Below are 27,939 nucleotides of genomic sequence, written 5' to 3' on the forward strand. Positions count from 1 at the left end.
TGTGTGGCCTCCATCGCTGTGGTTATTTCTAAGTTTTCAATTCTGACCTGGAGGTGCATGAACTCAAAACTTTTGCGGGATCTCGCAAAGTACATCTTCATATTTTTTTTCTCCAATGTCCCTTGCAGGGCTCTGTATCTTTGTGGAAATAAAGAATTGTCATCTTCAAAACTGAACAGAAAAATTTTTGACTTCTGTTCTGGACTCGTGTGTTCTGGACATGTGCAACAATGCCCGTTGCATTTTACAGTGGTAAGACCACAGCAGTAATACTTCCTTATTCTTCTAAATTTTTAGTTTTACATTGCAGAACTATTACATTGCAGAACTATTACATTGCAGAACTATTACATTGCAGAACATTTTGCACACGGTAGTCAGTGCTGGCTTTATTGTGTAAGAAAGTCAACTAAGAGTGGAGAAAGACACTACAGTTTTTGGCTGCCATCTGTCAGACCTAGGAATAAATTCATTTAAAATCCTTCTTATCCAATTCAGGAGCTTTAGCTTATCCTAGTTGTCATAGTTCAAGAGGCAGTGTACAAAATACTAAATACATTGCAGGCCAAAATCATTTATTATTTTATGTAAATTGTCTTTTATGTTCAACTTGGTTTCTACAGGCCCTATAGAAATGTGGAAATTACTAACTTAAAACCACATACACATAAAAAATGACATAAAACATTTATTTGTGTGTGTGTGTGTGTGTGTGTGTGTGTGTGTGTGTGTGTGTGTGTGTGTGTGTGTGTGTGTGTGTGTGTGTGTGTGTGTGTATGTGTGTGTGTGTGTGTGGCACTGCAGTATAATAAATAAATAAATAAGAAATAATAATAAATATTAATATTATTGTCATTCAGTGAGAGGGAAAGAACATATTACTAACAAAAAATGGTCATAGAAATTATGCTATGCAAATACTTCACAGCTACACATGTCACACAAATATATAGCACAGTAGTTTCTAAATTACAACTTTCTTTTTTTAACCATATTATAAGAGTAAAAGCTGATTTTCACCTTTTTCACTGAGGGTCGTGCTCAGTTATGTGTGTGTGTGCGCGAGTCTGTCTGTGGTGCTTGTTGAATTAACCTACTCTTACTTTATTTGCTATAGTCTTTTTAAATTAATTTTCTGAGTTTGCTAATTCAGTTTGTGACACTGTCACTGGTTCTCTAGTGAGGAACTTCTTATTTTGCCCTTTTAGTTTTGGTCTGCAGTAATTTATTGATTTTCATAATCTAAAAGCCATGACCTGCTTGGTGTTATTTGTTGTTCTGGAATTATTCCTCAGGACTGTCTGTGAAGGTTCTCAGTCATCCTCAGGACTGTGTATCATCTGACCTTTACAAATCTGTTTAATGGAGACGATTTGTCCATTTCTGATGATGAATGAACTGGTACTTGTATTGAAACTTTCCACTCAATTTAAGCATTCACAGTGCTTTCTAATACTAATCTCTACAAATAAATTAATCACACACATTTTCATACATTGTTTTACTTACACTTAACCAAAATTATATTTTTACACAACCATGAAAAGCAGTTTGAGTTCGTATGACTATCACATGTATATACGGCTTAATTAAGAACATATCAAGTTTGAGTGGTTGCATAGATGCACAAACCACTGAAATATGCAACTTCCTCTGAATTTAAAAGGAGAATCAACTGAAACCAGTGAGACTTTCACACTTCAATCATCCTGTGCTGCAGAGCTGAGCTCTCCGAAACAATCCAAATCCATGTATGCAATGGAGGCAATATCTGCAATACCTTCAACAAATTACACAGGTAAAAGGGAAGTGATAGAGCAAGGAGGTTATAACATCTGTTATTACTACTGAACATTTGTTTGGGTTTCTTGTTTGTTTGTTTGTTTGTTTGTTTGTTTGTTTGTTTTTCTTTTTGTCCTCTTTTCAGGTCAGAGGAGCTCTAGGAGAAGTTTCTATTTGGGTGTTATTCTCTCCCTGAGCCTGCTCGCTGTTTTATTGCTGGTTGGACTTATCACACTTAGTTTCTTCTGTGAGTTGGATTTTTCATGGATAGTTGTCCTACTGATCATCAGTCACCATGTGAATGATTAAGAGCTATTTTTTAATGTAATTTAATGTATGTAATTTTTAATAAAAATTTGGAATTCAATGTGGAATTTTTGATTCTTCCATTTCAAGATCCTCTTGAAATTATCTTGAAGACGACAAGATCACAGCAACAATAACTTGTACAAGCATAAAACTGGTTTACATAATTAATATGTTTCAAAAATTACAGTCAGAATTTTAAAATATTTTTTATTTAGATCTTTTGTGACAATCAATGTAAGCATCAATGTTATTTCCTTTTATTTCAGACCACAATTTAGCTGAACTTATGTCGGCACGGACTGAGAAGAGCAACCTGCTGACTAAAAAAATCTCTGCAGTCAGTAACCAACTTTCTTCCATGACTGAGGAGCGAGATCTGCTGACTAAAAAGACTGAAGAGCTTAAAAAGCAGAGTGAGTCCTCGTGTGAGCTGTTGTGTCTCTAAAAGGTTTTTCTCGGAAATGTAGTGATTCATTTTCCAAACAAATGATCAGGGCTCTAGAGTGCGACCAATTTGGTCGCAAATGCGACCAAATTGTTCAGTGGTCTCCTGTATGCTGCACGTTCAGTGCAAATATTTGGTTGCACCGGGACCTCTCTGATTGGCCGTGGTCTAGTTGAAAGTGTAGGTGGAAGTGGGAGGTGAGTAGCTTGAATAAAGCGATATCAATTCATTAAATCCTGAATCGACTTTTAAATATAACTGTGTTTTGCCAGAAACGCCAGATTCTCAGATTAAAGCTCACAAAACAGACGGACACGCTGTCGGAGCTTAGCGATCCTGATGCATCCGGTCCGCGCTGTGTTTACGTCTTTTTGCGCTGATTCTGAGCTGCAGGTTTTGTCTCTCCAACCAAAATTCACCGAGCTGAATTTTGCTGTTTTGCTTCCACGACTATTAAAATCACACTTCATGCACAGCTAGCGCTCTCTCTATCTCTCTCTGTACTTCAAGAACGGTTTCCCGTCTCCAATCTCTGTTTTCTGTATTATTCATTCGCTTATTACCCACCAGGCTGTCGGCTGCTGTCTTTTTCTATAGATATATGTAATATATAATCAATATAGAAGAAAAGGAAAAAAGTATTTTTTTAATATTAATACAACTGAATTAATATCTAATTTATTTATATTTGATATTAATCTAAATATGCAAGATAATGCTTGGAAAAACTTGAAATAAATATTTTCTAGTACACCCCATGTCCCCCCACCCCCGCACCTTAGATTCACCCTTAGATTAGTAGGATGATTTAAGCAATCTACCTAACCATCCTATCAGGCTAAACTAGCAGTTCATCTGCATATTTTAACTTTATTACCTTTATTAGTCGGATGTAGCTTTATTGCAGATTTTTGCTGTGTAAACCGAATAAGTCAGATGAGAACAGCTGCAAATAATTTTTTTTCATGGTGGAGTTTGTTGAACAGCTGGCTTCATTAAGGACTCCTGGCAGGTTCCCAGTAAAGTTTTAGCCACAAGTGCTGCTGTTTTGGATGCAACAAACCAAGACCAAACATGCATTCTTCACTCCGCCTGAGCTCACCCTCTTCATTAAGGTGGGGGGAGGCTAACATAAAACCATGTATTTAGCTAACTCTGACGTGAATAGAAGATGCTTTTGTAACGTCATTTTCAGATTTGAAGTCAAATAATATAAAAAAAAAACTCTGTTCAATTTTTTTTCTTTTGTAGGCTAGTAAAAACATGCACAAGGCAAATATCAGAACACTGATATGCTCTCTTTTCTTCATTGAAACTCCCACATGCTCCTCTAAAGGATTACAACAAAACATTTACTAGAAAACTAAAGCACACAGACACAGGCACAAAAACACTTACACAAAAACACGTCATCCAGGAGATAAAATACTTTTTGCTTGTTTGTTTTTTGTCTCCTAATAATGTTTAAAACCTTGGAATGATTAGTTTAGGCTGTATTATTTCATTGGGCACTACTGCACTTGACATCATATATTTATTTTTGCATCTAAGAATTTTTTTTAATATGGCCTGTAAATACATGAAAGAGTTGCAACAGCAATTTCTAAAATATAAACTGATGATGAGTTCATTTTAAAAGACCTGTGATTTTTTTCTTTTGAACATTTATTATTGCCCATTAATAAGAAAAAAGTACTTTTTATCTGATTACTGAATGGAATAACTGATTATTAAAATATTGGTTGCAGCCCTAAAATAGATTAAGTACAAAAACTGTCACCATAGTAAATATACACAGGCAAACAAATATAAAAGTCAGGAGGTGAATAAACTATAGATAAATCTAATTAAACAGATCAAATGAGCATTGTTGTAAGGTTCATTAAATATTTTTCATTAACCTTACTGAAATATTACTTGTTTTTAATTTCTTCTAGTTATACAATGTCCTGCAGGATGGAGTCGTTTCAGCTGTAGCTGCTATCTCCTCTCTGGAAGCTCTGGTTCCTGGGATGCAGCCAGAAGGGACTGCAGATACAGAGGAGCAGATCTGGTGGTTATTGATTGCGCTAAAGAACAGGTACAGTTCATATGTATGTGTTTTACTGTGTTTATACATGAATATTCATATTCGTACCCCTCATTCATTACTTCTGAGTGTGATGAAACCTGCATTTTTGGAATTTGTGAGATGTCTAGTTTTAGCGGTGTGGTGGTTGTTGAAATGGTTTTGTGAGCTTCCAGCTAAGATTCTGCTGTTCTGCCGCTCAGACACTGAGCAATGGCTCTGTGCTACATGCATCCTTGCCATTCAAAGACACTTTGTATAGATTATTTTCATTCAATACTAAATTGTAAATGTTGTTTTCAAGGAAGCAATTTTTTATTCAGTGTCCTCATAAATCCCTTATTTTTACACATTTGCTACTACTAGATTAAACACACATGAGGTTTAAGGCGTTGTTACGTTTCGGTGTTGTCGGTGTTTTGTTTTTGCGTGACTGTCATGTGTTTCCTGTTTTACTTTGAAGGTCTGTTGTTATCTTAGGCTACGTTCACACTGCAGGCGAAAGCGCATCAAATCCGATTTTTTTGACCCTATGCGACCCATATCCGATCATGCTATGACAGTGTGAACGGCGCAAATCCGATATTTTCAAATCCGATCTGGGTCACTTTCGTATGTGGTACTGAATCCGATACATATCCGATGTTTTAGAAAGCGACTGCTGTTTGAACGGTCAAGTCGCATTAAATCCGCCTTTTACGTCACCGACACAAGACTGAAGCCAATTATCAGCGCCCGAGAAGACATCGCGAACGCTTCCTAGCCATCCAGTGTAGATGTCAGTGAAACTGTTGGGAAGACAACGTAAACATTTTATTTGTACTGTATAATCTGTACACTGAAAAAAAATTGGAGTGACATTTACTTAAAAAAAGCTAGGCAACTTTTTCCACACAGAAAGTGCTTGTAATCTTTACTCGGGCTATTTCTAAGTAATATTTACTTACTAGAACCATCTATTTTTTATGTGAAATACACAAGTAAATTGCACTGGCAATACTCATCTATAGGTTGTAACTTTTACTCAGAATACCATTGCATCCAATTACAAAACCCAAGTGAACATTGCTGATATTTCTTTGTGTTTCTTACTCATCTTTTCTTTGTTATATTCTATGTAATTATTAAGTAATATTTATTATGAATGTACTAGTTAATATTAATCGAATTGAATAAATATTCTTATTATTCTATTAAATAATAAATCAATATTTTCCAAAACAAATATTTGCAGCTTAAGAGACACTTTTATTTCACAGTTGAAATGGCATAGATATATTTAAAATATCTACATAACATTATAACCACAAAAAACATGGCCATAGAACTTCTTGATCGCAAATTTCAAAACAGAGCATATACACATATACAAAAACAAAACAAAACATGCTATTCAAAAACTCAGTGTGCACTGTCCCCTTTCTTCTAATCAACTTTCAGAACACATACATCAACTCTGTCCATTAACAGTTGCAATCACTACCTTTGCAGACATTCTCAGAACGTTCAGGACAGAAAGAACTTGTATAAAACTGAGCAACATTTGAAATTACTGTCAGAAAACAGACAAAATGCAAACAAATTAATTGTACTGGACAAAAGCACAAATAACACTGGAACACTCACGCTAAAAGTTTCTTGTGGAGAGACTGGACCTTTGGTGACATTTTAAGGATGTCAAGCTCAAGAAACAGCTTCTGAAATACCTCAAACGTATATTTCAGTTTCAGTGGGTAACTTAAGTTGACAGCATAGATGACACCCATGAGCAGGAGGCAAGCGTTTGTCACACTTCCGCAGTCCTCCAGAATTTCTGTCCCCTCAATGATGACCGACACGTTCACAGGATCTTGGTTTTCCTGTGCCACATTGGGATGGATTACGATCTTCATCATGTGATTACTGCAGTCCTCTTTCAATGCTTCTTGGCTGACGTCCTCCTGTGAAAACAAACAAACCACAATTAGAAATAACTAGAATAGATTCCAAGTAAAAGAAAAGGTTAAGAGAAAAAAAATGTAAAAATAAAAAAGAGGTACACTCAATTTAGTATACTCAAATCAAACAATATTCATATGGCACTTTTCATACGTAAAGTTACAGAACGTGCTTCACAGAGGCTGACCCTGAGACAAAGAAAATCCCTTTTGGGGGCCATCCAGCCTGGAGCTGTCCATGGGACGGCACGCGTGTTGGTAGACCAGAACCATTAAATCATTAAAATAGGTTATAAAGGTATAATCAAATTAAATACTCTTTTGCTCATAAAATAAAGTTAATAAGTGATCGTTAAATAGTCAGAAAAAAACCAGACAAAAGGCAAGTTAAAGTTTAAGGCAGATAAGATAAAGATTAAATATGATTTAAAAAATAAAGGGTAAGAGCATAAAGATTTAAGAAATTAGTTAAAAGCCTGATTGAAAATATTAATCTTGAGTCTTTTTTAAAAAACATCACGAGTGTAGAGAATCTTTGACCTTCAATATATCATCACAAGTGAAGACCAGATTATAAGGTTAGACAATTTTAATACAGTCATTATGATCATCAGATACCTGATGGTCTTTGATCAGCTCCTCTCCACTCTCTCCAAGATACTCAACTAAGCAACGAATGATAATGTCCCTTCTGCCATCGACATGATGCTATTAAACCCAAAAATAAAATTTATTGCAGAAAATACACAACATAACATACGTAACATACATACATAACAGCACATACAGATGTAAACAGAAAGTTACCCATGGAGAATGTAAGCCTGCAGCTACATTCTAACATTGTGAAGTGTACAACTTAACATGAATTTCTCAACGATGTGTGTTAAGACAAGAGTCCAGTGCATGTCATAATCTGTGGGTCCAGAAACTGTCTCTGCCCAGTGAGGAAAGTTTTCTGCCTCATCACTGGACATGCAAATGAATTTTTTGCAACATATCAGTACCTCCTATCACAATATTAACCAGTCAACAAATCCTGCCACAGAGTGCGCCCCCAAATTATCTGCCACCACACTGACCACAGTCCCTTTAATGCCTTTCCCTAACGCTGGAACAAAAAGACCATCTTTCTCCAAGCTTTGGATATCTGTTAACAGTGGCTCTAAAACTCGCTGGAATCCAAACTGCTTGGTGTCTTCAGCCTTACACAGAATTGCAAGGTAGATTGATGTCAATGTGGAACGTAACTGCACCGGAATGTTTCCCAACACCCAATAGACAGCTGTGACTTTGTGCTTTTTTCGAGATGTCCCAAGAGGATTACATACTTCAAAGTCATCAATGTACAGGATGAGACTCACTCTGTTCTCCTCTACAGAGAAAAACTTGTTGTTTTGATAGTGAGATCCATCACGAAATGTCTGGTACTTAAAGTCATTTTTAGTTTTTTTTTCACCTTCAAATGTGTTTTCTTGAAAAGACTTACTTAGGACCTGCACCAAGGAGGGCAATATTGGGACATACTGGAAGGTTTTGCCCTTTTTTTTTATCAAGTATGTGTTCTTCTGGTTCAACAACTGAAAAATGCTTCTTCATAAATTCTCTTCTCTTGTAATAAGTTGTGAAAGGGCCACCTGTCCCCAAGGCAGTACTTATAGGGTGTGTCTCACAAAGATTTTTCACTAAATCTGAGATAATGGCTGGATCCAGATCACAGTTATGGCTTTTCAAGGTGGACACCACCACATCTCTTAAAAGTGGACCAGATGCAGAGGTGGATATAAACTGAAGCTCATCTACTATTTCATCAATGCATTTGTTTGGGACATTGAACATGCTTTCTAACTTTAAAAATAGATGGCCAAATTTCTCTTTTATATCTTGAGACAACTCCTGTGGTTCCCCATCCCAAAGCTCTAAGCTCTCTTCCACATAGGTCTCATCCTGAGCAAACATGGGTTCATTAGGTTTGCTTTTTAATACTTCAGTTTTAAAATCCTCAAGGGTGTGTGACTGGTGTTTTCTGTGTCTATGTGTAGCAAAGGTGGAATAAATATTTGTACTGAAGTTGCAGTCTTTGAAGACACATGCAACTACTTCAAACTTCCTTAAGTGGTTGTTAAGATGCTCAAAATACTGCTTCTCTGAATTAAAAAAAACAGAGCAGCAAAGTAGACAAGTAAATGAAAGAGGTCCACTTTGTGTGACCATCTTCACATGGTGTCGAGACAAATGGGTCTTAAGGGCATTAAATGTTTTAAACGAGCAAGGGCAATCAGTGTGAAGACAAGGGACTGACTGGCTGCGACCACCATTTCCATGCTTTAGTCTGTAGTGTTTTAACAATCCCAACCTCTTCTCTGACTCAAAGCTACATATCTTACACATCCATCTCATGTTGTGGCACCTTAAACAGACAAATTATGTGACAAGTTAAACCTAATCGTTACTAATTTGATCTTACCTTGTGGAGTTCAAATTAGCAGTCAGAAGGTCCTATGTTCTGTAAAAAAAAAAAAAAAAAGAAAAAAAAAAGAAAAAAGGTTATCTATATGCTTTTCAACTAATTTCTACTAACTCAAGGATGCACACTGATATAAATTTTTTTTTTTTTTTTTTTTTTTTTTTTTTTACATATGTTAGTTCGGTGGCAAATTTAAAACAGGTCAATATGAAGACTTGAGTGAAATCGAGTGCGTATATCGTTTTTTGTTTTGTTATTTTTCAAAATACACCTCATGGCAGCTGTGCAGCAATTATTTTAAACTGGACCGTGGTCGTTTTATTCACAAAGAGGTTAGTTAAGGCAGCAGGCGTGTGTTGTTTAGGTGGCCATCTAAGCTGTAAAGTGCTGTGGGAAATTCTGGACATACCTCCTGCCAGGAAAGTTAGTCAGCAAGTCTAGCAGGAAAATACACTATTTGCTAGCGCAGCTTCTTTCAGTGCGGAGAAACTGACTTAAGTAGGTGAGCCAACAGGAACGTACAAAGTTTGTTCCGCTTAAAACTTACATTCATGGTTCTACTTCTTCCCATTTCCGTCAAGTCTGCCAACCGTCGAAATGTGAACCATGGTATGTCTGAAGAAAGACCGCTCAAATGTGGGGAGGGGCTTTGACGTCATGCTCCGAATGCAGAGAAGGTGGCCATATTCACTGATGTCACTCCATTACATTTTACTTGGAAATATCAACTAATTAAGCCAATGAATTGGTTTAGTGAATATTACTTGGATCGAATGATTCAATTTACATACAAAACTGAGGACACATAATTACAAACAATCCTCAAGTAATGCACTACAAGAAAAACTGCTATTTTAAACTAATAGCACTGAATTTGTATTTTTTTGTAAAATTTATATAGCTAATTGAAATAATAATTACAGGGCCAAAAAAACATTTTTTTCAGTGTAGATTCTGACAGAAATCTGCAACTATCCTTTGAAGCACTGCTCCTCTAAAACAGCAATAAGGATAATTATTAGGTTATTTACATTATTATGTAAATAACAAAATAACTTAAAGCAAAAATTGGGAAACGTAAAGTCGGAAGTCTTTATATTAACGGTCATCAGTCAAACAATATTGTTTGCTCAGGGTATAAACGGAGTTCGTTGTGTGTGACGTCTTCTTTTGCGCATGCGGGCCGCTTTGAGCGTTCACACTGGCGCGTTTGCTGTCGCATTTTATTTATAGTGTGAACAAGCAGACAAAAAAATCGGATTTGATCAAAAAATCTGAATTGAGCATTAAGACCTGCAATGTGAACGTAGCCTTAGTGTGTTCAGGTTACGTTTCCTTGTCTCGTCAGGTCTAATTTGCCCCAGCTGTGTTTCCCTCCTGTGGTCCATTCCCTGATTGCTCCTTCTATGTATTTAAGCCCTGTGTGTCAGTTGGTCATGGTCGCGATCTCCCCTGTGTTGTAAATAGTTTGGTGTTTTGTTGTAAATAAATAGTCCGTTGTAAATAGCTGTGAATGGGTTTGTTAATATTTTCGTTTGAGACACCTTCGTTTTGGGATTTTGGTGGAGAGCTTTAGTTTTTTTCTCGTGTTTTTTTTCTTATTTTTATTTTCATACGTTGCACGCCGGTTGCCTAGGCCGGGGTGTAACAGCGTGGACAAGTTTGAAACCTTTTGTCCTTAAAAATGGAAAATTGCTGAAAATAAAAACAGCTATCACTTCAGTCTTTTATTTTAGCTCCTAATTTGATCAATTCTGCTCTCAGCTTTGCGGTCTCCTGTATGCTGCGCGTCTCGTTTATGCTCCTTTCTTCACTTTTACTTGACAAGCTTCCATCTAGGCTTTCAGCAGGGCTGAAGATTCAGCTCCCAAATACTGACGGACCTATAATAATTGACATATGAAATTATTTTGCAGCCAGTTATAATTGATTATATAGTAAATTTAATTGTTAACTACAATTGAGCTGTTTTGGCAAATACATCTTCAGATGAGAACTAGAGGGTGGGTCAAAGCAGGAGAAAAACTATAAAAACTGACATTTTACAGCAAAGCAAACAAACATACTATACATATTTTTATGTCCCAGCAATTATTAAACCCTGAAACAGCTGTTACTCCATCTCACTCTGGATACTGTGGAAGAAGTCTAGTGTGTGTGTAGTATAATGGTATAGCTTACCACAGACATGAGCGAAAAAAGATAAATATGGAGCCATACAGGCTCGGACATGACCGGATTAACAAGGCCTGCGTCAGGTGTTGAGGTACCAGAACATTCTGATGAGAAGTGGGCTGCTCCCTGAAGTCCAGTACCCATCACTGTGATTTAACCATCGCAGTGATTATCACAGACCCTGAACATGGTCTAGTAATCATCACAGTGAAGAGTTAGACAGCACCATGGCCACACCTACTGGCTGAAGAGGCTGAGTATTCACTGAGTCAATGAGAGACACTCTGAATGGATGACTGAAGGCCGGAGAGTCCTGATCCCCAAATACCCCAAGAAGGGACTGGTCCTAGCCTTGGTACCAAATGGAAGCTTTTGTCAAGCATCATAGTGGGTAAACTATGGTTCATTATAGATTAGATTAGATTAGATTAGATTAGATTAGATTAGATTAGATAGAACTTTATTAATCCCTCGGGTGGGTTCCTCTGGGAAATTCGATTTCCAAAAAAGCACAGCACCGACAGAAGTTACAGAGTTACAGAATATTATATATATATATATACACACATACACACATATATATAAATACAGAGACAATATAAATAAAATATACGAAGGGGATAAATAGAATAAATAGGAATAAAAAATAAAAATACAAGTGAATTGCACATTTCAAGTATATGAGCGGGGCACAGAAAGGAGGCTACTGGTAGACCGAGCAGTTGTCTGAGACAGCAAGACTAGGCTCAGCAACCTGTGCGCTGCCTGGATAGATGCCCCACACCTGGGTTCCTGGAATGCCTAGAACTATACAAAATCAACAGGACCCTAAGAGCCGTCATCAGGAACTCAATGTGTATGTGGCGTACAACACTAGAGCCCATACATTAGAGACCAACTTCAAGCCCATAGCACAAGTCACCATCAAGTGCAGGTTCTACCAAGGAGATGCATTGTCTCCACTGCTGTTCTGCATAGGCCTGAAACCGCTCAGTGAGTTCACTGACAAGATTGGCTACGGATACTGACTACGGAATGGGCCAATCGTCAGCCACCTCCTCTACGTGGATGACATCAAGCTGTATGCCAAGAGTGAATGTGACATCGATTCACTGATCCACACCACAAGGATACACAGCAATGACATCGGAATGTTGTTTGGACTGGAGAAGTGTAGTTGGATGATAACGAAGGGAGGGAAAGTAGAACTGAAGGGATCAAACTACAAGAAAGCAACATTGCCCTTGAGTACCCCAGCTACAAGTCCCTGGGGTACTCAAGGGCAAATGGGAACCATAAGGAGACCACTAGGAAAGCTGCAACCACCAAGTACCAGGCAAGTCCCGAGGAGTCAGCTGAAAGGTAAGAATAAGATCCGGGCTGTCAACACCTATGCCCTGCCTGTGATCAGGTACCCTGCAGGGATAATAAGCTGGCCAAAGGAGGAGATGAATGGCTCACTAGAGCCGGCCAAAACAGCGAACTCACAGCACATTGTTGTCAAAACCCCCGCGGTCTTTCGCTACTCAGGTTAAACATGATATATAAGTCACTTATTTAACTTCAAAATGTTATTGTTTGGCTTTTTTCAGTGTTTTGTTTGTGAGTAAATCAGTTTGGCTGAGAAAGTTTTCACACAGCTATAAATAGCTGTAAATAAACGTCAAACAGATAACTGATTAAACATAAGTGTGAGATGGTAGAGATTTTACTCCAGTGTCCAGTGTTATATTTTAGGGAGCAAAGAGCAGACGGCTGAGTTTATTAAACTCCACCAAGACAATCTGCAAATTTCATTAAAATGTATGTATAAACTAAATAAACTAAATTCCCAAATGGGAATTCATGTTTTTGTTCTTTCTGAACAGGAGTTCCTTACTAGGCTCACCAAAACATCGACTTGGATTGGTTTACATGATAAAGAAGAAGAGGGAAAATGGAAATGGGTAGACGGAACTCCTCTTAATCTGAAGTAAGCTGTCATTTTGGCAGATTATATTAATTATATTTATAATACATGCTGCTCACAAATAAACTCACTAATAGACTTAGATGTCAATCGCTGAAAATCATAAAAATTGACTTATTTTGATAGCCTTATGGTGGTCATACATGATATTAACTAAGCATTTTAGAATGAAGAATGTAGTTTTAGCTGCTTCCTTATTTGCCATGGGGTTACCACAGCAGGTGAAAACACAGGGTTTTGATTTAGCACAGATTTTAACCTGGGTAATTGTCTCCTGGAATTAAACTGGGGATATTATTTGTGTAAGTCAAATGTGTTAACCACACAGTTAAAAATGAATAACAGAAATAAAACCACATATAGGAGACACCAGCCAACACTACCATCATCTCCTGACAGGGAAACACAAACAAACAAACAAAAAACACAGAGTAGCTTATTTTTTTCACCAAGTTTTGTTTTGCATTTTGTTGCAATTTGTTCTTAACAGCTACAGAGTTTGTAGATCCATAAATTCAGTGGATTAATCAAGCCAGGAAACTTATTTTATCATCTGTAATCTTTGATGTTATAAAAATCTTTTCATCCTTTTCTTGCTTTTATAAATGTTTCAGATCTAATTATTTTCTCAAAGATAATAATTGTGCTCACTGATCTGTCAGGTACTGGGCAAATCGCCAACCTGATAATGGCGGTGGAGACCCACGGTGGGGTGAAGAGGACTGTGCTCATATCAGGACATCTGACAGCACTTTGTGGAATGATGTTTCATGCAGGGATTTTCTGCCGTGGGTCTGTGAAAAAATACCATAATACCCACTCCTGATCCTTTATCATTTATTATTTTCTTTTTGTTTTATTCCTCTCTGAATACCTATTTAGCTAAAGCATTGCAGTGCTGAGTTGTAGCTATAGCTATATACTGTTCACTTTTATAAATAGATTTACTTCCTGTTGTAAAAAAAGAAAACATAATTTAGCACATGAACTGAGGTCCAACTGCTGATATATCAGTTAATTTTACATTTTAAGAGAACCAGTGGCCAAAGCAGAACTACAGCAGATTCTCTGGCTCACTGCATATTAGTCATATGCATGACTGCACGGCCACTAACAACTCCAACATCATTGTGAAGTTTGCGGACGACACTACAGTGGTGGGTCTTATCACCAACAGTGATGAGACGGCTTACAGGGAGGAGGTCAGCGCCCTGACCCACTGGTGTCAAGACAACCATCTCACCCTCAACGTCGCAAAGACAAAGGAGTTGATAGTGGACTTCCGGAGGTGCAGAGAAGTACACACCCCCATCACCATCAGCGGCGCTGCTGTGGAGAGAGTGAGCAGCTTCTGTTTCCTTGGCGTACACCTGGCTGAGGATCTTACGTGGTCAGTACACACAAACAAAACAGTGAAGAAGGCGCAGCAGCACCTCTTCTTTCTCAGGAGACTGAAAAGATTCGGCATGAGCCCCCGCATCCTCAGGACCTTCTATCACTGTGCCATTGAGAGCATCCTCACTGGATGCATCACCACCTGGTATGGCAACAGCACCGCCTACAACCGCAAAGCTCTCCAGCGAGTAGTGCGGTGCTCTGAACGGATAATTGGAGGTGAGCTTCCCTCCCTCCAAGACATCTACAGGAAGCGGTGCCTGAGGAAAGCGGGGAGGATCATCAAGGACTCCAGTCACCCCAGCCATAAACTGTTCAGACTACTTCCATCAGGAAGGAGGTTCTGCAGCATCCGGTCCCGTACCAGCAGACTGAGAGACAGCTTTTTCCATCAGGCCATCAGACTGCTGAACACGTCATAGACACCTCAGCTTCACTACTGGAACTTCAACACTATGCACTCCATACTGTACAGTAACGCCACTGTTTTGCACATATTCAACTCTGTATATTTTATTTTATATATTCTATTCATTGTTTACTCTATTTAATTTGTAAAATATGTGTACACACACACACACACACACACACACACACACACACACACACACACACACACACACACACACACACACGTAGAAAAATATTTAATATACACATCCAGAAATGCATATACTATTATATATTGTACATATATTTATTAGTTTCAGATGTAGCCATTCTTGTATTTTGCTTGTTTACATTATTGTATTTTGCACATCTCTGTTGCTTGTGAAGCTCGCACACAAGAATTTCACTCACATGTGCTGTACCAATGTACCTGCACATGTGATGTGACAATAAAAGTGATTTGATTTGATATGTTTATGGATAATCAGAAGTTGTCACAATATGTTAGTAGTTATACTGATGTCAGGATATTGTCCTCAGTCAACAGGTCCTTTTATGGCAGCAATGAAATGCAGTGGAAATGGGTTTTTTGGGATTAAGTTCATTTTCATGGCAAAGAAGGACTTTTCAATTCATCTGATCACTCTTCTAAACGTTTTGCATTATAAGCAAATTGCTATCATAAAAACAAAAAGCAGCAAACTTTGTGAAAACCAATATTTGTGTCATTCTCAAAACTTTTGCTACAACTGTACCATGTGACTTGCTGCAATGCAGGGATATTGCGTTTTTGTTTTGTGTGGGGTTTTTTTTTCTGGCTTGTTGTTGCAAGCAGTAAAGCTGGGCTGATTGTTTATGATTAATAAATGATTAAGCACAAGTCTGTAAATCACATCTTATGTGCACTTTGGTTTAATTAATTAAGTTTGTTCTTTCCACCATGAAAAGAGGAAGAGTGGGCCACCGGAACAGTCTGACAAAGGTTGTATCAAAGTGTTTTTCCTTAAGAAGTAAAAAGAGTGAATTTTGTATATACACTGCAGCTCCTCACCATGTGTGATGTGATAGCTCTAACTTTGGGTAATAAGAAAGTTACTGCTGTATAGCTAGTTTCCACATAATGTGCCATGAGTCTAACAGCAAACAGGCCAGTTTGGATGAATTCACTTAGGTGAAAAGTTAACATATGGGTCATTATGATACAAAAAGGAAGTCAAGTGATCTAACTGGACCTATCAATGAACAACATATACTGTTCAAATGAACTCATGATTCCCCCCATGTGGTAATATATGTGCAGTAACAGGCATCTCCAAGTTTTCTTTGCAGAATTTATTCAGTCAATTGTTAAATATTTATTGACAGGTTTGTCAGCTAATTACTTGAATCACACACTACACAAGGAGATATTCTGGATTTTGGCAATAAAATCTTAATAAAGCTTCAGATAAGTCACTTGTCAGCATATGCAACTGGACCATCGTACAATCTGGCAATCAATGCCTTTTTCATTGTACTCATGTTGGCATCTCTGTCTTTCTATATTTGCATGTTTCTATAATGACTCGGGGCGGTGGCCCTTCAGGTAATAGACCCATGAGTAGGGCTTCCTGTGGCCCTCGGAGCTCTGACTGGAGATGGTCAAGGTGCCAAACCACGGTCCTGGAGAGCCATCTAGAGGAGCCTCAAAGGACACCTGGATGTTCTGAATCTCTTTGGATTTGATGCTTCCCCCTCCTTTGACTATAAAATGGTGGTTGTCAACCTATAGGCATAAACAGGGTTCAGGTTACATAAAATCAAAATAAGCTGCACTATTAAGTGAAGCACATAAACTGAAGCATTTATCAATGCTAAAAAAAATTGCTAAAGTGAAAGTTGTATCAGAGAGAAGCAAGAGTCAAATCTGTTGAAACATAGGGTTGCACAACAGAATTGCAAAATTCTGCCATCTGTTCCAGGCCAAATTTAATGTTTCATGGTGTCACAGTGAACACAGTGTAAATACTCCTCAGTAAAACACCCCTGTTTTTAATAACATTGACTTTTTTTTGATGTGTTTGAATTAGTATGTTGGAAATCACTTAATGTTATGTCAATAAGACATTTTTAGCTTTACGCCACTGCTTGATCTGGTTTTCTCACTGCGCCATTTTCACAAATTCTACTTGGTCTTTACCAGATAAGAGAAAGCTGTGGTTTGCAGGAACACATTCTTGAAGGGGATGATGATGTTCCCACCGGCTTTAATGCTGAATGGGCCCTGAGACTGGGGGGGCAAGCATAACCCATGTAAGGGAAATATGTATTCTCCACCAACTCCTGAAGACAGGCTGAGCTGGCCTTTCACTTCTCCCAGCTGAGAAGGCTCAAAACAGACGTCCACGCTGGCCTCTGAGCCCACGTGGAAACCCGGAGTTACACTCACACTCTTGTCCACGATAAAGTCTGGGTAATCAGTCTGGAGGAGAGAGACAACATGAGAAAATTTCTGTTTAAAACTGACAGAAAGATACACACAGAGTTGTATGTTGACAAATTATAAAGAACACATAAAAAGGTGTCTTAAGAAGTGATGAAGGCTGACACTGAATGCATATAAAGTCATCCTAGCATGAACGTATACAAAGACAGAAGAGGGCTATTTCTTCTTCTTTGTTTTGTTTTTACCTTACAGAAGTACGTGGTTTTGAAGCGGGCATAGTTGATAAACTTTACAGTGACGGTGTGGCTACGGCCCAGTAAAGCGTTAAAGTGCACAGTTTTCTCTGGTGCTGGAGGCAGAGCTCTGAGAAGCAGATCATAGTGGAAGTGGCCCAGCTCACTGCTGAACAAAGTTAGCCGTGCTGTAGACTCGCCTGCTTGCAGAGGCTTGTACTCGAAAGGCAAAACACCCTAAAAGGAAAGGCAGACATTCACAGACAGTGCCTATTAGAGTTTGTTTATGGAAACACAGTTAGGGGTTTTGTTTGTTTGTTTGTTTTCCAAGTATGATGGAAGACGCATTCAGTATTCACCTTGGACTGGCCTGGCACCGTGTGCTGAGGTGGGACAACGATATCACGGCTTTTACACTCAGTGGTGAGGCAGGAAGCTGTGGTCAGGGGGTTCTCTACTTGAACGGTGGCTGAGGCCGCCCGGCGAACTGGTGTCACTAACTCTATGGTGGACAGGACTCCTGGAGACGTGGCTTTGAAGGTAACGAGGTAGAACAAGTACTCACCTGTCTCATGGTGACGGAATGTCACCTGAAGAAAAAGATTAAAGGATGTCATGATGGGTAACAAATGTCAGTTCAGATCTGGAAATGTGTAATGTTTGATCAAACCTTGGTGTTAAACTGTCCCTCTGTATATGTAAAGAAAGACATTTCATAGTCCCTGTTAGCATGGGCGGGGACATCGATGAACTTGATGCCCCTGAGGGACACTGTAGCATCTGGTTTATCAGGCTTCACTATCTCTAGCTGCACAAGGAACCTGAGAACACAGATGAGAACATTCATGACATGACTGAGATCATTCCCTCCACTTTTTATTAAAGTGCTAGAATATTTAAATTTTCGATTTCCACTTTACCCAGCTACAGTTTTTATCTCTGGGTCAGCATACACATATTTAAAAAAAAAAAATAGCTGGTAAAGACAGTGGTATATTTTGCTGCTAAATATTTAATAACAGATTTTTAACAAATGATTTAAATGAGCTTCCTCCGAAGGGTGGCTGGCCTCTCCCTTAGAGATAGGGTGAGAAGTTCGGCCATCCGGGAGGGGCTCAGAGTAGAGCAGCTGCTGCTCCACATCGAAAGGAGCCAGCTGAGGTGGTTCGGGCATTTATATCTCTCGGCTGGCCTGGGAACGCCTTGGTGTTCCCCCGGATAAGCTGGAGGAGGTGGCTGGGGAGAGGGAGGTCTGCGCCTCTTTGCTTAGGCTGCTGCCCCCGCGACCCGGCCTCGGATAAAGCGGATGAAGATGGATGGATGGATTTTTAACAATGGCAACATGCAATTTAAAGTAGGAGAAAAAACACATTATTTTTTACACTTGAATGTGTCAGTTACTGCTGCAGAGATTTAGGAGACGTTTCTGCACTCGTGTCACTTTATTTGGAAATCCAGACAAAGATGTGATAAAAACTTATACCAAGCCACCTGGGACCTCCAAACTAAAGGAGACACACAATATCAGCAGCAACAAAACTTAAATTTCAGTTTTTGGCATTAGGTTCTTTTCAACATTCTGTGGCTTCTGTGGCAGGAATTTCAACAAATATGGCTGAAGAAAAAAGATAATGCAAGGATGATGATGCTGAATTTGGACCTTATCCTGACAGTAATCATGCCTCGAGAAGTTTTAATAGCAGCCCATTTCTTATTTTGATGTTTTGTATTTGTTTGTTAGTTTGAAGCGGTTGTTTGTGGTTGTTCTGATCAATGCAATTACATTATTAACCTGCAAAAACACTTTTTTCCTTAATAAAGTTTTATTACACATAAATAAACAATATTTGGTGGTTCCATTAACAAACTTCTCCTGTTAGTAAATTAGCTGAATATCATCTCTTGACCTTGTGCTAACCTTGCTGATTCAGCATGTCATATTAAAGTGAACTGACTGTGCCTGTGCTTAGAAAACAGTGCAACTTCCCCATAAATATAACCACACCTTTCAGCGTTTTTACCCCGATTAGTAAATGTGGTCTTAAGTGTTTTACCGCTGTTGCCTAGAGAGCCAGTTGTGCACAGGGAGCAGCACAGTGTGGCTAGTTTTTGCCGGCAGCTCGTGCACAATAGTGTCCTCTGCTTTAGGAGGATCAGCAGTTCCCTGCAAGGAGTACAGCATGCCTGTCCCATCGGGAAAAGCAAAAAAGACTGATCCCTGTGCAAAAGGAAGGACAAATGTACAATTTTCAGGGATTAAATCCATTTAATCAATCAATCGTATCTACATGCATTTCATATTTAACTCAGTGCCACTAAAATGGCACTGCTCCTCTACCTGATGTTTCTTTCCAGAAGTAGTCATGGTCATAGGTCGGTAGGTGATCGTGAATGCCGTGTTCTGGTGGGGCTCGAAGTTCACAGAGAGTGCTGCACTCCAGTGCTCACCCTCAATGACAGGTGCGATGCTGTAACCCTGGTTTGTGGGGTTGAGCACAGACAGGGTCTGAGTGTGAGAGCCACGAACTGGGCAAACAAAATTCACCACCTGCACACAGAGAGAGGGCAGCAACAGTTCAGTGACAGATGGCTCAAAGGCGCTGACATTACAAAGAACAGATGACGTATGACGTTTAAACTTCTGATGTCAAAACATAATCTTCCCACATCTGAGCTACATCTGCTGATATGAGAAATTAATTCCTGTGTCATGGTAAAAAATTAGATTACCTTCAACTCAATCTCTAGATAGACTTCTTGTAGACATTAGTGTTACAGAGCTCATTGAAGCCAAGTAATATTTTTTAAAAACTCTTATATATGTTTCACATCGCCTGATGTTGACCTCTAACCATTCCTACAATCTGAAACACTCACAGTCATCTTTACTATTGTGCCATCATCTGGTTTCAAATTTATTGAATTTATTGACTGGTTACTGGAAACACTGTCCCATGTGAGTGAGCAGATTTGTATTAGAAACCTGAAACTATGCCATGTGGTTATTTAAAATAATTAAATGGAAACAGAATTCGTTAGTTTACTGAATACATAAAGCACTGCTGCTCTGCATGTGAATACTGAAAGGTAAGATCAAAGTCTCTCACTTTTAACTCAATAGCACAAATAATCACTTACACATGTAAGTCAGTGGTTTTTAAAAGTTAGATCACATACATGCATCATGTAAATATGACACATTCTCATCCTCACTGGTCTTCAAAAGCATTCAGTTAACCTGAAATAGCTCTTAACAAGTAACTATCCAATGATCAATCAGATGGTTTTTTTTGTTTGTTTACTATATTACTCAACACTGTATTTGTCTGAAAAGGTGCTTCAGTCAAACCTCTCTGCTGGTGGAGGTGGCGATGCAGGAGCCAGTGACAGTAAAGGTGATGGGTGAGGAGGAACCCTCCACAAAGCAGGACAGATTCTCATATCTTGTGTCGTTACGCAGCTCCACAGGGGCAAACGTCACTTGAAAGGAAACTTCCATCCCTGGGTTGATAAATCCTTTTAATGGCACAATGGACAACTCTGCAGGAAAATCCTCTGTTTTCCAGTTAAACCTGTAAGAAGGTGGATTGAAAAGTAAAAAGCAAATAGGAGGATATAATCCTGTGCATGTGACACCTGATTGCAATAATACAATACTGTGTGTCTGTGTATAGATTTGTTTGCTGGTAGCGTCTAACCTTACCTGGCACTACTGTCGCCAGTATTCGTCATGACAATCTTCTTCTTGACCTGGCAGTGCTGGACCACAGCTCCAAAGGAAAGGCAGTCCTGGTCCAGCTGAACTTCAACACCCTGGTAGTTTTTTGTGAATTATGTTAACGGTAATCGTTGTTATAAGATCATGGCATTCAGTTTAATTCATATTAGTAATACAGTCTATATTCAGAACTTTTTTAAAGGAAGTCTGAAGGAAAGGTTTATTAAAAAATATTTTATGTGACAATTTACTCCTAGAAGCTGATGCTGATCAAGACACATAAAGAAACAGATTATCTGTTTCACAGTGAAATTTATGTACCTGGCAAGAGCCTTGGATGGTCAGCAGGGGTTGGATCAAGCCTAAACACTTTGCCTGCAGCTCAGCAATGAAGGGACGAATGCACTGATGAGGTGAGAAATGGATCTGAACATTACATGATCCGCCACTAGACTTCAGCTTCAGCTCACCTTCTGGACTGAAACACAGATCCTGGGAGAGAGGGTGACATGAAGTGCTGCTCGAGTGGACTGCTGTTTATGCATATCTTGCCTGCGTTGTCTGTCTGCATACCTTCTGATCAATTGGTGTATCTGTGCTGAGCATTAGGGTGCAAGAAAGGTCGATACTGCTGCGGTTTACTAGAACCACCTGTTTTTTCATCTTCTGACCCAGTTTCAGAGGTCCCAATTTCACCTTCTTCTGCCTTGGATGCTCAACTTCCAGCTACAAAAAGTCAGGATATGATATTAAAAACATACTGATTTTGATACATTTTATGGTCAAATTATGAAGCCAGTGGACATCAGAGCATCTTCACATTGGATCCAGGTTTTTGAAAATCTAATATCAATAAAATTATTAAATATGTAGCTTGATTTTATAAATCTTACATGTGTTCAAGTTGCTTTTTTCAAACACATAATACAGTTAAATGCTATATTGATATAAGCCTATATTAGATCTAAAAGATGCCTTTTAATCCATCCATAACCACTGTGAGGTGGGTATTCAATCTATGTTCTAGGTGTAGGCTGACAAGCTGCTCCTGGAGGTCAAATCAAATCAAATCAAATCAAATCAAATCAAATCACTTTTATTGTCACATCACATGTGCAGGCACACTGGCACAGCACATGCGAGTGAAATTCTTGTGTGCGAGCCCCACAAGCAACAGAGATGTGCAAACACAACAACACAAACGAGCAAAATACAAGAATGGCCAACCTGAAACTAATAAATATATGTACAATATATAATAGTATATGCATTTCTGGATGTGTATACTAAATATTTTCCTACGTGTGTGTGTGTGTGTGTGTGTGTGTGTGTGTGTGTGTGTGTGTGTGTATACACATTTTTACAAATTAAATAGTAAAAAAAAAAAAATAATAATAATAATAATAATAATAATAAAATATATAAAATATACAGAGTTGAATATGTGCAAAACAAGTGGCATTTATATACAGTGTGGAGTGCATAATGTTGAAGTTCCAGTAGTGAAGCTGAGGTGTCTATGACGTGTTCAGCAGTCTGATGGCCTGATGGAAAAAGCTGTCTCTCAGTCTGCTGGTACGGGACCGGATGCTGCAGAACCTCCTTCCTGATGGAAGCAGTCTGAACAGTTTATGGCTGGGGTGACTGGAGTCCTTGATGATCCTCCCCGCTTTCCTCAGGCAGCGCTTCCTGTAGATGTCTTGGAGGGAGGGAAGCTCACCTCCAATTATCCGTTCAGAATACCGCACTACTCGCTGGAGAGCTTTGCAGTTGTAGGCAGTGCTGTTGCCATACCAGGTGGTGATGCATCCAGTGAGGATGCTCTCAATGGCACAGTGATAGAAGGTCCTGAGGATGCGGGGGCTCATGCCGAATCTTTTCAGTCTCCTGAGAAAGAAGAGGCGCTGCTGCGCCTTCTTCACTGTTTTGTTTGTGTGTACTGACCACGTAAGATCCTCAGCCAGATGTACACCAAGGAACCGGAAGCTGCTCACTCTCTCCACAGCAGCGCCGTTGATGGTGATGGGGGTGTGTACTTCTCTGCACCTCCGGAAGTCCACTATCAACTCCTTTGTCTTTGCGATGTTGAGGGTGAGATGGTTGTCTTGACACCAGTGGGTCAGGGCGCTGACCTCCTCCCTGTAAGCCGTCTCATCACCGTTGGTGATAAGACCCACCACTGTAGTGTCGTCCGCAAACTTCACAATGATGTTGGAGCTGTTAGTGGCTGTGCAGTCGTAGGTGTAGAGTGAGTACAGGAGGGGGCTCAGTACACACCCCTGTGGAGCACCAGTGTTCAGTGTGATGGGGGATGAGGTGATGCTGCCCAGTCTGACCACCTGGCGTCTGTCAGACAGGAAGCTAAGGATCCAGCTGCAGAGGGAGCTGCTCAGTCCTAGATCCTGCAGTTTCCTGTCCAGCTTCGAGGGAACGATGGTATTGAATGCTGAGCTGTAATCTACAAACAGCATCCTCACATACGTGTCTCTCTTCTCCAGGTGTGACAGGGCAGTGTGTAGTGTCAGGGCTATGGCATCATCAGTGGACCTGTTGTGGCGGTGTGCGAACTGTAGAGGGTCCAGTGAGTCGGGTAGTGCAGAGCAGATGAAGTCCCTGACCAGCTTCTCGAAGCATTTGCTTACGATGGGGGTCAGGGCTACAGGTCGCCAGTCGTTCAATGAGGAGATGGTGGAGGATTTGGGTACAGGGACGATGGTGGCCATTTTGAAGCAGGCTGGGACTACAGACAGAGAGAGGGAAAGGTTGAAGATGTGCGTGAACACTCCAGCCAGCTGAGCCGCGCATGACCTGAGGACGCGGCCGGGAATCCCGTCCGGACCAGTAGCTTTGCGTGCGTTCACCTTCCTGAAGCACTTCCGCACATCCTCCTCAGACACAGTGTGCGCACTGGCGTCATCCGCGGTGCGCACACTGTCCGGTCTCATGGTGTTCGCTGCGTCGAATCTAGCGTAGAATACGTTTAGATCCTCACACAGAGAGGCCGTGGTCTGCGGTGTGCTGGTTTTCCCTCTAAAGTCTGTGATCGTGTTTAGTCCCTGCCACATACTCCGAGGGTTGTCAAACTGTTGCTCCACCCTGTCCCTGTACTCACGTTTGGCTGCTTTGATCGTCTTCCGGAGTTGGTAATGTGCGTGTTTGTAGTCCGATGTGTTCGCGGAGGCAAAGGCGGTGTTCCGTGCCGCCAGTGCCGCGCGAACATCTCCGTTAATCCAGGGTTTTTGATTTGGGAAGGATTTGACTGTTCTGGATGGGACGACATCTTCCACGCATTTCCTGATAAATCCACAGACTCAGTCTGTGTATTCATCAATGTCTCTGGCGGCCACGTGAAACATTTCCCAGTCCGCGTGATCAAAACAGTCCCGCAGCGCAGACTCCGATTGGTCCGTCCAACAGTGCACCACCCTCCGGGTTGGAGCTTCCTGTTTCAGCTTCTGCCTGTAGGCGGGCAGGAGCAGGATGGAGCAGTGATCTGATTGGCCGAATGGGGCGCGGGGGAGGGCTTTATACGCATCCCGGAAAGAGGTGTAACAGTGGTCGAGTAGCCGGTTTCCGCGTGTGTTAAAAAGGATGTGTTGATGGAGTTTTGGTGAGACTTTCTTCAGGTTTCCCTTATTAAAGTCTCCGGCTGTGATAAACGCTGCCTCTGGGTGTGCGGTTTCCTCGCTGCTGATCGCGCTGTACAGTTCCCTGAGTGCACGGTCAGTGTCGGCTTGTGGGGGAATGTAAACAGCCGTAATAATCACTGCTGTAAATTCCCTCGGTAGCCAGAATGGCCGGCACTTAATCATCAGGTACTCCAGGTCCGGTGAGCAGAAGGATTTGACCGGGTGCGCGTTCGCATAATCACACCAGCTGTTGTTGATCATGAAACACACACCACCGCCTCTGCTTTTCCCAGTAAGATCCTGTGACCTGTCCGCGCGGTGCACAGAGAACCCCGGCAGTTGTATTGCGGAGTCCGGTACTTTGTCCGATAGCCAGGTTTCTGTGAGGCAGATCACGCAGCAGTCCCGCATCTCTCGCTGGAATGAGATCCGTGCCCGAATCTCGCACAGCTTGTTCTCCAGAGACTGCATATTAGCCAGTAATAAACTGGGTAACGATGGTCTGTAAGTGCGCCGTCTCAGTCGAACCAGAACGCCAGATCTTCTCCCTCTGCGTCGGCGTTTGCGGCCTCCAGGGCCAGAGAACAAAGGCGTCTCAGGTGAGATGAATGGGGGGTCTCCAAACGGAGCGTCCGTGTTGCAAAACTTGAACTCCAGAAAGTTATAAGAAAGACCGTCTTTTATGTCCAGTAAGGTTTGTCGGTCGTACACAAGGAGACAAATGCTGCTCGTGAAAAAATAAAGGAAAAGTAAAATTAAACACAGAAGAAAGCCGTTGCTTGGGGGAGCTCGCAACGAGGTACCCAGGTACAAGAGAAAGCTCAGAAGGGACAGGGCCTTCTCTATTGCGGCTCCTAATCTGTGGAACAATCTGCCCCAGCACATTGGAGAGGCCTCTTCACTGTCCACTTTTAAAACCCATTTTTACTCCTTGGCTTATGACACAGTCTGACCCTGATTTTATTGTTTTAATCTAATGTGCTGATTTTATTGTATTAAATGTAATTCTAATTATCATTTTATACTCTTTTATTATTATTGTTGCTCTTTGTGCTAATTTTATTATTTTAAATATCATTTTAATTATTATCTTTTTTTTTTACGACAAAATTGTATTTTGACGAAAAACCTAAATATAGTTGTTGAGTCCACCACATGCACAGTGATTCTCACCTTCATCTCGATGCCCTGCCCCAGTATCTCCACCTGTTTTGTGACACAGCTGTTTAAGATGAAGGTGAGCTTCTCGTGGTACTGACATGGCTCACGAGGATAAAAGGTGAATGGTATCTCTTTTACACCAGCAGGTGACAAAATATCTGCATGGAAGTCCATCTCCAAGAAAGCAGTGTTCTTGAACTGGCACTGGATGCTGAGGAGCAGAAGACAGGAATCTAATTTTAGACTCTCAAAGTCTCATTTATTCTGATTATAGTAACAACTGAGTGGTGGAGAGAAACAGAACTGAGGCATCCTGCTGAAAGCACAAGATTTGAAGGATCAGATTCTGTGAGTCAAATTTTTGTTTATCTACACAGCAACGTGCTGTTCTCAGAGTTACCTGACACAAAAAAACAAAAATCTGAATGATACTAGAGCCTGACTGATATATTGGTGGCGTCACTATCAGCGATATTAGCGATATGCTAGTATTTGTATTTGGGACGAATGATAAACTCAAATTAAAAAGTAAAGAAAAGGCAGGAGAAACATCCTTTTACGATGTTCTGAGTGTTGATTTTGCAAAGTTTGTCAAACAGAAATAAACTATGCAACATCAAAATCTGCAGTTTCCCAGTGGCAACATATAAACTGAACAAATACAACAACTGGCTGATTCGAGCAGAATGTAAATGAGTAATCCATGGTTTGCTGCAGCAGTTAAAAAAAGCGTATTTTTAAACTGCGACACTGAAAAAATGCTGAGTAAAAATTTGAAATTGAATTAAAAGCAATTTATCAATCAGGCTCTAAATGATCCTCTTGTTTCTGGACCTTCTGTGTGATGTTACTTCCTGTTGTAGGAAGCCTGGGACAAGATTATGTGACATTGAGCTGCAACCACCATGAAGGGCTGACACAGTCATTAAGTTACTGTAATCAACTGTAAAGTGTTTTGAATGTGCACATGTTTGAGTGTAACTGATATTGTCATGTTGCTGCCCTATATGAAAAGAATTAAAGATCTGCTTCAGGCAAAGTTACAGCAGTGTCTCCCTCTTCTTCCCACGCATCATGCCGAGTTGGCCAGGACAGGACCAGCCAACGAGCCAGATAAGAGTAAAACCAGTAACATCTTTTGAATGTTTGAAGAACCTTGAATCCTAGAAAAACTGGAATTCAAACTACGACAACAACTGTTTAACATTAAGTTACCATATATCCAGAAAACTAGTTTAGAGATAAGAAATATCAAATGTCAGTTACCTTACATTTTTAAATAAATCTGTTCTGCTTTGATGATATTTGCAGCAAAACATTATGTGTTAATATAATATTAATATTACATATTATATTATATTAATAAATATGCGAACTCTAATCCAATAGTTCATAAAAAAATCATGCTTATGGTTCGGAGACTTAAACACACCTGATGTCCCTCTTGCCATTGTTCCTTAACACTAGGGTCTGAGTTGCCGGTTCCATACCAGGACAGTACAAGAAGCACTTCCCAAAGTTAAGCTTGGTAGAGGAGAATTCGAGACTGGGTGATACAGCCTTGCCTTTTATATCAAAGGCAAATGTTGGCCCACGTTTCACCTGATGAGATGAATCAAGAAGAAATTTACATCAGAAAGGGAAATGCCCAGAAAGCAAAACTCAATAATTATTATCTTTCACACCTAGGGCTGGGCCATATCATACTGTTCACGGTAATACCGGTATAGTGTTAGGCAATGATAAGAAAATAAAATGTCGCGATAGAATATGGGTAAAACGCACATGCGCAGTGCCTTTGTTTTCATACGCACATGGCAGAAAAAGCATGGCGGC

At 40.0% G+C, this 27,939-nt stretch overlaps 2 protein-coding genes and 2 long non-coding RNA genes across 5 annotated transcripts in view; 2 read left to right on the top strand and 2 right to left on the bottom strand.

Annotated features, from left to right (window-relative positions):
* Positions 1-1,704: 1,704 nt before the first annotated feature.
* On the top strand, positions 1,705-14,299 carry LOC113007535 (CD209 antigen-like protein E). Its single transcript, XM_026144204.1, has 6 exons — positions 1,705-1,798; positions 1,928-2,029; positions 2,358-2,504; positions 4,474-4,616; positions 13,052-13,155; positions 13,815-14,299. Exons 1-6 carry the CDS (start codon positions 1,750-1,752, stop codon positions 13,963-13,965), a joined length of 696 nt encoding a protein of 231 aa, XP_025999989.1. The 5' UTR covers positions 1,705-1,749; the 3' UTR covers positions 13,966-14,299.
* Positions 5,832-9,937, bottom strand: LOC113007536 (uncharacterized). The gene is made up of 4 exons (XR_003269922.1): positions 9,556-9,937; positions 9,009-9,047; positions 7,160-7,249; positions 5,832-6,544 (listed from the first exon to the last, which is right to left on the bottom strand). It is a non-coding gene; the product is annotated as an uncharacterized LOC113007536 (long non-coding RNA).
* A 1,955-nt stretch (positions 14,300-16,254) lies between the features above and the next one.
* Positions 16,255-27,939, bottom strand: part of LOC113007533 (hydrocephalus-inducing protein-like) — a 55,120-nt gene continuing 43,435 nt past the window's right edge. For both annotated transcript variants that reach the window (XM_026144201.1, XM_026144200.1), the window contains exons 81-93: positions 27,536-27,705; positions 26,116-26,314; positions 21,887-22,039; positions 21,635-21,805; positions 21,299-21,408; positions 20,945-21,167; positions 19,934-20,143; positions 19,650-19,813; positions 18,266-18,416; positions 17,955-18,185; positions 17,608-17,832; positions 17,117-17,398; positions 16,255-16,702 (exon numbers count right to left, since the gene is read on the bottom strand). In XM_026144201.1, the coding sequence (XP_025999986.1) occupies positions 16,493-16,702; positions 17,117-17,398; positions 17,608-17,832; positions 17,955-18,185; positions 18,266-18,416; positions 19,650-19,813; positions 19,934-20,143; positions 20,945-21,167; positions 21,299-21,408; positions 21,635-21,805; positions 21,887-22,039; positions 26,116-26,314; positions 27,536-27,705 (2,499 nt within the window). In that variant the 3' untranslated portion in view covers positions 16,255-16,492. The remainder of the gene's footprint in view (positions 16,703-17,116; positions 17,399-17,607; positions 17,833-17,954; positions 18,186-18,265; positions 18,417-19,649; positions 19,814-19,933; positions 20,144-20,944; positions 21,168-21,298; positions 21,409-21,634; positions 21,806-21,886; positions 22,040-26,115; positions 26,315-27,535; positions 27,706-27,939) is intronic.
* Positions 26,280-27,146, top strand: LOC113007537 (uncharacterized). Its single transcript, XR_003269923.1, has 2 exons — positions 26,280-26,451; positions 26,967-27,146. It is a non-coding gene; the product is annotated as an uncharacterized LOC113007537 (long non-coding RNA).

The sequence above is a fragment of the Astatotilapia calliptera genome, chromosome 16 (genome assembly GCF_900246225.1).
Source record: "Astatotilapia calliptera chromosome 16, fAstCal1.2, whole genome shotgun sequence".
Classification (NCBI taxonomy): domain Eukaryota; kingdom Metazoa; phylum Chordata; class Actinopteri; order Cichliformes; family Cichlidae; genus Astatotilapia; species Astatotilapia calliptera.

What these genes read in the sequence shown, in the direction of transcription:
- LOC113007535 (XM_026144204.1), top strand. Translation starts at nt 1,750, where the DNA reads ATGTATGCAATGGAGGCAATATCTGCAATACCTTCAACAAATTACACA. An exon ending in ACCTTCAACAAATTACACAG is followed by an intron (nt 1,799 to 1,927) that starts GTAAAAGGGAAG and finishes TCCTCTTTTCAG; the next exon opens with GTCAGAGGAGCTCTAGGAGA. An exon ending in TATCACACTTAGTTTCTTCT is followed by an intron (nt 2,030 to 2,357) that starts GTGAGTTGGATT and finishes CTTTTATTTCAG; the next exon opens with ACCACAATTTAGCTGAACTT.